Source organism: Tachypleus tridentatus, chromosome 6 (genome assembly GCF_004210375.1).
Source record: "Tachypleus tridentatus isolate NWPU-2018 chromosome 6, ASM421037v1, whole genome shotgun sequence".
Classification (NCBI taxonomy): Eukaryota; Metazoa; Arthropoda; class Merostomata; order Xiphosura; family Limulidae; genus Tachypleus; species Tachypleus tridentatus.
Genome location: NC_134830.1, coordinates 38,921,837 through 38,931,729, shown reverse-complemented (window position 1 = coordinate 38,931,729; position 9,893 = coordinate 38,921,837). Strand labels below are relative to the sequence as shown.

Genomic DNA, 9,893 nt, shown 5'->3' with positions numbered 1-9,893 from the left:
CACAGGTATTAATACTATTTATACAGAAAATTCATCACACATGTATTAATACAATTAGTACAATAATACTATCACGCATGTATTAATACTATTTAGAGAATAATATTATGACATATGTATTATTACCATTTACACAATAATATTATCACACACGTATTAATACTATTTATACAATAAAATTATTACCTATGTATTAATACAATTTATGCAATAATATTATCACACGCATAGTAATATCATTTATACAATGTTATCACACCTATAGTAATACTATTTATACAATATTATCACACATACAGTAATACTATTTATACAATGTTATCACACCTATAGTAATACTATTTATACAAAATTATCACACATATGATGTTAGAATTAACAAAAAATAACGATGGTTGCTGTTACATATTCCAGAAAAACCATAAACAATAAATAATAAACCAGAGTTTTGTAATACTTAACACTAGCACACGATAATGCTGCTTAAACCTTATATATCGTTAAGTACTGATATTCTACAAATGTATCACTTGATATAATTGGGTTCAGATACATAATAGTATCTATAATGAAGGTTCCAAAAGTAGCACGTTTAATTAGTTCTGTATGTACGACAAAGAAGGTAGTTTCCTTATTTATTAAATTCAACCATCTATACATCAGTTAAGCTTGACATGTATGTTGTTGTTTTTTATGGAATTTTGCGCAAAGCTACTCTGCTAGCTACTATCTGCGCTAGCCGTCTCTAATTTACCAGTGTAAGACAAGAGGGAAGGAAGCTAGTCATCACCACCCACCGCCAACTCTTGGGCTACTCTTTTGCCAACGATAGTGGGATTGACTGTCACATTATAACGCTTCCACATCTGAAAGGGCGAACATATTCGGTGCGACAGGGAATCGAACCCGCAACCCTCAAATTACGGGTCGAATGTCTTAACCCACTTGGCCATGCCGGGCCAACATATTTGTACCTGTACATTACACATTGTTATTAATTTATACCTATAAAACAAAGCTGTTCTCTTGCCATTGTGAATGTTTAATTTAAAACAAACTAGGAATGATAATATTGTAATTAGATTATTGTAAATGTATTTATGTTTATAGAATTTGATTACACAGCTCGTTAAAACACTCATACAGAACTTTTACACTAGAAAGCATTAACTATTTTTTTTGGGGGGGCAGATCGATATTATAAAAAAAATCACCCACCAATACTGGAGTTTGCTTTTTTCTTTTAAATGCTATTCAACTTTTTGTCCTGTTTCTATAATAATATTATCATCATTAATTATCGTTATTATTGGTTATTATTATTATGTAAATTTTGACATAATGTTTCAAAAGATTAGAAAATATTAACTACTGGTAAAAAGTATAAAGATCTATGGAACAATTACAGTATACTTCAAAATGTTATCGGGTTATATATAACTAATATACCTTATACATATAGTACTGTTCATGTAATATAACAACATGAATGAAGATTAGGCCTGCATGTGTAATTGTTTTTACGTTCAATTTTTGGACTATTGATCATTTCGAATATCGGTCTGTAAGTAGTTTATGACTTTTAGTGAATAATTAAAGTAATCGAAATATTTTGCTACTATGAATAGTATGAAGCACTTACCCTATAGTTTAGTATTTTATTAATGCTACAAATAGTCAAAGTAGTCAAATTGTGATACAACTATAAAAAAGTGTTAAGTTTGCTTGTTTTAACGAAAGCTTCATCTGGCTATCTACTGTGTTTACCGCAGAGAGAGAAATCCCAGATTTTAGCGCTGACCTGCTGCATATTGGAAGTTGAGTTTTTGGTTTACGAGATAACAGAACATATTCCCCAACTCACCACCAGGCGATCAACATCGGTAACCAGTAACAACTTGGGGGAAGTACTTTCAAATAGTAATTATATGAAATAACGCTGGTTTTCTTAATATAGATTACCTCATAAAATAAACAAAAGAAAAATAGAAATTTCATAAGATAAGTTTTATACATTAAAACTACTACCACTAAAATGACAATACTAAATGAATTTTGAAGATACTTGATTCACAATAGAAGACACTAAATTTTGGGAGGAATGAACATCTAAGACAAACAGGGCCCACATTTCGGTAGTGATTATTCAAAGTTTCATTTCTGATACCCTCAGTGATAGAAGGTGGTAGAATTATTTTTCACGTACAAGAAAACGAGTTTAAAATATTACAAATATTGCTTACTATAATAACATCATACGGAGATGAACAAGAACAAACTTTCTGTAACTACTTACAAAGACAAACACCTGCATTCTGTATGACGCCCACCCCCATCGCTGAACAAAATCGGGTGATGTAAAAAAATGACAAGTTCGGAACAGCTGCGCCTGCGTAGTTTGAAACAATAATCAGACAAAGGGAACCCAGCAACACAGGACGTCGTCCAAACCTAAGTGATAAATTGTGTAAATTAAGAAAAAAAGTCCATACCTTCATAAATACTTGAAACGAAAAAGTTGTGTGAAAGTCGAAATCGAGAAACGTGTGTGATGAAACCTAAAGCAACGTGTTTAAGAATGTATTACCCAATAAGTTATTTTTATACAATGGTCAAATTATTTATAATACACTCCGGAGCTCACCACGTCGTTACAGTTCACGTCACCACGTTTATTTTTGCTGTTAATATGAACGTTGAGATGGAAAGAAGATAAACTGAATTAATATGTTTGCGAATTGGTCTTCTAATAATTTTGGAGCAAGTATAATAGAGGCTGTTGTTTTTTAGTGCAATGGGTTATATAATGGTTACAACGAGGTCTCTGACCCGGATTTTAGAATGTTAAGTCCGTAAATTTACGGCTGATCCACTTAAGGATGTTTCAAAGAAAAGCAGAATTTATTATATTAAAACGATTTACGAGATTCAACACGTCGTTATAGCCTATATCACCACGCCCGGTCATGCTCTATCTGACAGCCGTGCATCTTGACAATAGTCCTACAACGTAGTTCATGTTACAAACATGTTATATCCAACGCACACAACTCTTCCTTGAGTACTTAACATAATTATTCTGTGGTACCAGGATAAAAGTTTCCACATTGCGATCTCGCAGATAGCTAGGAACTTGATTTCTGTGTTTGTGTATGGACTAGAAGAAATATTCGTTTCATTTTCATGTACTTGAGATAAGCGACGATTGAGCAAAAAGTATGAGAATAAAATAAATCTTATCTCGGTGAAACCATAAGCTTTTAGCCTCGTTTCCAGGCATAAATATCACTTAGTCCCTTAATTATATTTTAAACTGTTGTCTGGAGTTTGAATTGTTGCAGATCTTGATTGAATAGGCCTCTTTCTCAGAGTTAATTTATATGGTTTCTTTTAACATTACTAGGTATGAAGAATGTCCCCATCTTGAAAATTTCCCGAAACGAACACATCTTTTTTATTTGAAGGTATAAATATTTTGCGTCGGAAAAAGCTCTTACAGGATCTTCAAAAAGCAATAAATTTACAGGGTATTAAATTTAAACAAAATGTGGTTCTGATATGTGGCGTTCCACCGAGGCTTCATATCGTTATGGTTATCACGAGATTTTCAGAGTGCATGTTGAAAATAGATTTATTTAGCATAAAACGATCTTAATTTTCTCTATGTATTGATACTATATTTCGAAGAACACAAAGTAAAATCGTTCAGATCGCTTCAAGATATGTTTGTTTTATTTCGCGCTCATGTACAAGAGGACTATTTTCGCTAGCCGTCTTAATTTAGCATTGTAGGATTAGAGGGAAGGCAGCTAGTCATTAACACCCACTGCCAACTCTTGAGCTACTCTTGTTCCAACGAATAATGGGATTGACCTTAACTCTATAACTCCCCCACGGCTGAAAGTGTAACTATGTTTAATGTGATGGGGATTCGGATCCTCGATCCTCGGATTACGAGTCGAGCGTCCTAACCAGCTGGCCAGCCGGGCCTAGTCAGGATGTGAGGCCATTCATTCTCTCATCTAAAATTGTGAGCTCCTTTTTTTTTTTTTTGAAATAGCTCATTGTAAACGTACAAGAGAACAAGCTGAGGGTTAGAATTACACAAGTCACGTTTTGTTATAATAAAACAAGAACAGTAATGATAATGACTTTAGATTATTATTTCCAATATTTGATGTTATTCTATCCTATTAAAATGTTTTAATTAAAGAGAAGTTTGTTTTATAAAAAGGTAAATCGTGCTCTAAAATACTTACTTGTCGCCAAGATGACCAGATATAAATACTCCGAACAAAATTCCCAACATAAACACCGTTTGGTTCATGGGCACAAGCCATTCACGATCACAGAACAAGTCCCACTGAAAGATATAGAACTTTAGGCCTAAATGGGAACTCGTGGAATATTTCGGAATGTTTCTACCATGAAAAATTAATTAGCTAATGTTAGTAAATGATGCTTAAATGAACGTTTAAATATATATTGGCTGAATTCAGAAAAAACAAAAATCCACACTTCATGTCTCTACAAAAGGTTTCATTTTTTGTGTTTTCAATATTTCTATTAATATATTTTTTCACGTGACAAAATCAGTATGACAACATCATCACTGGTGAGTACATTTGTATAAATATGGAAGGAGGTGCAAATGGATAAAGCTTTGTTTCTCTGTCAATAGTTTAACCTCTCATTTATGTCAGGATGCCATAGTAACAATTGTACAACGTTTGTAACGTTCAACTTTGTTCACTTATAAATTTGAAATGAATTATAAAATAAACCATACTAAGATAATTTTAAAAAAGTTAATATATTTTGTATATCAAGGATGGACATAAGTATTTGCTTGTATGCCTTTAGTTTCTGGTTTATTCAAACATATTCTACAAACTTCAAGCTACTCTAATATACAGTTTGTTGAAAGGTTTATTTACATCTATAAAGCACTTAAGCTTAAAGTCAGTATAACTTTTCTTTAATTATTATAATATTTATACTTTATCATACATTAAGGTTTTTGAAATGTTATTTTGAAAACAATAAAAACAATTTCTTAGAGAATCTGCCTTGTGTTTGACTTATAAATCTGTTTTATTGATTATTCGTGTTGTCCTTGATTATTAAAATTAAAACCTGTCTCATTTTTAATAAAACAAAGGAATTTAACATAAAAAAAATGAACGCACTTTTGAAACTTTGTTATACTCAGTTGTACATGATATAGATACGGGATTTACCTTATGGGTTCGCTTTTAGTTGGGGTTTGTTACAGATTACCAAATAAAACTGAATAAAGTAATAAGAAACTATGGAGTCGGTTTTAATGACTTTCTAATTATGGGAGATTTTAATTTCATCCTTATAAACTTGGAAATCATGGGGGATAAGGGGCTCAGTGTCGTTTTAGGGAACCCAATAAGGACAATTGTATTTTACATTTATTGTTAACCAAAAAGAGGGACTTCACATAAAAGTAAGCCACACTTTTAGAACTGTGTTATACTCAGGTAAACGTATAACTGGAATTTCGACAAGATATGCCACTAAAGGATAGTGATAAAAAAATTCTGATTGAGTTTTAGTGAGGGAATGAATGACTGAAAACAATTGTAATACAATGTGAGAACAATCGTTATTAATTCAAAAGACAAAGGCACGTGGTACTTTGCTTACGATGGACTATTGTCTCTTCACAAAGTCAAGATATTGTCAAACCTTCGTGATACTAGGAATTACACTAGTTAAATGAAATAATTCTGGTTAAAATGCTTCCATATGACTTGTTATTCTTATACCATACTGATACGATTGTGATAACCATATAATATCTGTACAACCTGAGAAAGACTTATCCTTAACATCTTTAACCAAGTCATTACAAAAAATGTTCTCCATGATCAATAACAAGTATCTCCTACTTGGGAAATGACATGGGAACAAAGGTAAATTTAAACAAGATAGGTTTAACGCATTTAGTTACACGCATGGTCTAGTCTTGTAAAACACAACAAAATATTTATACAAAGTCTAGAGGACTAGATAAGACACTTTCTTGTGTAGGACTAAAAGGACGAGTGAAAGCTTCGAAACTAGTTTTCCTGGATTAGAAGTAATAATTTTACATATATATTTTTCTCTACAAGTGGGTTTTCTCTTCATCACTGATTAATAATTTGTTCCATAATGTGTTTTGGTTTCAGGTTCATGTAGCTAACAAACACGTACGGTATTGTGTATTTTACACTATGATTGTTTGTAGTTACGAACTAAGTTACACTCAGGACTATTTGTGTTCTTCTCACCACGGCTACAGAAACCTGGTTTCTAGTGAAGTCCGTCCAAAGACATACCGCTGTACCACTGGTTGGAGGGTGGCTTTTCAAGTATTTTAATGAATGGATTTTAATCACATTACTGCAATAACGTCCTAAACAAGTGTAATTTAAATAACTAAAGTGAAAATTGATGTAAAATCATGTTAAACTTGTCAACCCTTTTTACTCCAAATTATCAATAGTCACGTAGTCAAAATTCTTAACTTCTACCAAGTGCGGGGTTGAAGAAGGACTGTTTAGTCTTCGAATACCCCTGGAGCTCCTACCCGAATAGAGAGAGAGAGAGATGTTAAAACACCCACGTTTGATTTTCATAGACGTGGTTGGTATATGTTTCGCGATTTCTTGTGTAACCACGAATTAACAAAGGAACAGTAAGAAAAGAACGCAGTATTACGCACAGCAGTTGGGAGATAACAGCAATTAAAACAAAAATTTTGATATTATAGAAACATTCAGTATTGCTTCCACCTCTCTCCTTTGAAAACACCGGAGGTCAGAAACATAATTAGTTGAAAGTGACCTTTCAGTTGTCAAAATACGTTAGACTTTTGATACAGCTTTTGATTATTCTTAGTTTTGCATAGTTTTGTATAAATTGTTTTCGATTTCCAACCGATATGATGGCAGTTAACCCTCACATGAACCCAAATGGTCACGTAACACAGAAAAGGAGAGATAAACGTGTTGGAACAAGTTTCTCTGATGACAAGACTTCGGGCAGTTTCTTCCATTAACTATTTCAAATGGAGCTGGAGGACAAAACATTTGTTGACTACTTCAGTTAAATATTGATTCACAATGACACAAAAGCAGTCTTGAAATTAATAATTTTGTGTCCGAACTATAAATATCTATAATGTTTCTTATTTCACATACAGAAAGGTAATTCAGTTTACATCGTAAGGTATAAAGTTCGGAGACAGCCATATTGTCTAAAAATGGGTTCTACGTTGTCAAATTGTCTTTAAACTATCAGGTTTAACGTATTATTTTTATACGACTGATGATTGAAAGTAATTACACTGAAAACTTATGAAATGACTTATTTGCAGTCTACAGCTTACCTGAGTTATTATTGTGTTGTCTCTAGAGCTGTAATCCCACTTTGTGCAGGGAACCATGACATTCTGATCAATAATTACATCCCAGGAATCAGGTAACTGTACTTTCGTGTAGCTGTAACTCTGACACCGGCTGAATTCATGCTTGTTAGTGTCAAACGGTATGGAGACATTCCTCCATTTGGTGACTGTCAAGTTCTCTAGTTGCTGTGGTTTGGCACACCAGTAGTCAGTATCGGGAGCCAAAAACGGTAGAGCCGACTGCTTTCCCAAGCAGTCGGCATTCCGCGGTATATAAGTAAGATTGTTATGTAACACTGAAGTCGCCCAAAGTTACCTATGACGTCAGTGGTTCCCATGTTTTATTTTCGTTGTTGTTTTTTGACACGTTTCTTCCTACTACAAACACACTATACGCTTTCAGGTTTGACTGGACACAGTTGGTTAAATAAGACACAACTCGACAGTGAGTTTCGTAGTTGTATTGGATCTTTAAAAAGAAATCTGAAAACCTCAATGGGGTAAATCAAAAAGTACTTGAAAAAAATTCATATTTAATAAAACAAACAAAAAACTTAAACTAGAGTAACAAAATCATTGATTCGATAATCACTTAATTCTTTATTTCTCAGATACAAAATCTAGGATAAGTGTTTCTACTTTGATAAAACTATTCGTACTTTATAAATAAATCTACAGAATGATCTGAAGTGAGTTGGCCAGGTGGTTAAATTCCCGTCACACCAAACATGCTTACTCTTTTAATCTTGGGGGGCGTTATAATGTCAAGGTCAATCCCACTATTCGTTGGCAAAAAATAGCCCTTAACTTGTCGGTTGGTGGTGATGACAAGCTGCCTTCCATCTAGTCTTACACAACTAAATTTGTTTACGTGTGATGTTACTATACCAACGATCGAAACCAAACAATCTCACAGTATTTTGTTCTATGGAATAAAACACGACCTCAAATCATATTTTAAACTTTTATAAAAACACAAGTTTTTTTGCTAAGTTCAGAACAGAAACAAATTTCGAATATATTGATTCCAGAAGATCTCGAACCGAGTAGTAGTGTATTTTCGTTAGAGAACTTAAATAAGCATCTACTTATATAATTGCATTGGTGTCTCTTTGCTGACGTTTATTTATCGGCTGTCAACACTACACGCTATACGTTATGAAATACTTTGTGCACATATCAACATATTCATCACTCAATAAAAGTCAAAGTTTGTGTACTGGCTAAATATAGGAAATGAGAAGTGTTGATTGAGTGAAATATACAAAAAATTGAATTTTTAAAACAGCGTGGATTTGTAGGTCTTATTAGAAAACTGTAATAATACTAATACAGTAGGTGCACATTTTACTATCTTAAGTTAAAAAAAAACTCAATTCGTGAATGTACACAGTACTCCATATATATATACATGTGTGTGTTATATGAAGTAATTTTATTTTGGTGTATACGTAACATACAAATCCGAAAAAAAAGATAAACAACTACTATCATGCTTTACAATAATGGATTGTAACCACAATATTCACTTGCTGAAACAGTGCCAAAAAATGATTATCTCCAGAGACCACTAGTTGCGAAATTCGCATAGTCAACAAATTAACCATGTTCAGTGTGACTACCATTCATATTCAGTGTTGTAAACATTTGTGACAAAACATCTTAATTGTATCATCACCTTCCCAACAGGTACACTTACTTGATTTCTACGATGTCTTCAAATATGTGACGGCAGTGAACGGTTTGTTTGTTACTTTGTAATTAAGCACAAAACTACACAGTGGATAATTTATCCTCTGCCTACCAGGGGTATAAAAACCTGCCTTCTAGCGCTCTAAGTCTGCAGACATATCGCTATGCCACTGGAGTGCTAGTAGCGAGCGTGACACAATCACTATAAACCTTGTTTTTATAAAGAACATAATGACTATACACAATACGCTAAGCCTAAAAATATGTAAAAGGCATAAATTTTAGCATATTATCAAACAATTCCTTATTGCTACCTTACTTTCTTTCGGACCATACACAACTTCTACAGTTTAATACTGTAGACTATGTTACTCTGCCTGTACCATAAACAACTCCCAAAATTTAATACTGTACACAACGTTGCTCAGCCTGCATCATACACAACTCCTACTGTTTAATACTGTACACTAAATTGCTGTGCCTGTACCATTCACAACTCTTACAGTTTAATACTGTATGCTCTGTTGCTCTACCTGTACCATACACAATTTCTAGTATTTAATACGCTACACTGTTGCTGTGCCTGCATCATGCACCACTCTCACAATTTAATACTATATATTACGTTGCTCTACCTGCACCGTACACAACTTCTACGGTTTAATACTATATGCTATGTTGCTTCGCCTGTATCATACAAAACCTGTGCAGTTTAATACTATACACAGTGTTGCTCTGCCTGTACCATACACATCTCCTACAGTTTTATGCTGTACAC

General features: G+C 33.3%; 1 protein-coding gene across 1 annotated transcript; it reads right to left on the bottom strand.

Annotated features, from left to right (window-relative positions):
* Positions 1 to 2,288: 2,288 nt before the first annotated feature.
* On the bottom strand, positions 2,289 to 7,889 carry LOC143251594 (solute carrier family 22 member 12-like). The gene is made up of 3 exons (XM_076502866.1): positions 7,406 to 7,889; positions 4,260 to 4,363; positions 2,289 to 2,451 (listed from the first exon to the last, which is right to left on the bottom strand). Exons 1-3 carry the CDS (start codon positions 7,460 to 7,462, stop codon positions 2,289 to 2,291), a joined length of 324 nt encoding a protein of 107 aa, XP_076358981.1. The 5' UTR covers positions 7,463 to 7,889.
* Positions 7,890 to 9,893: the final 2,004 nt, after the last annotated feature.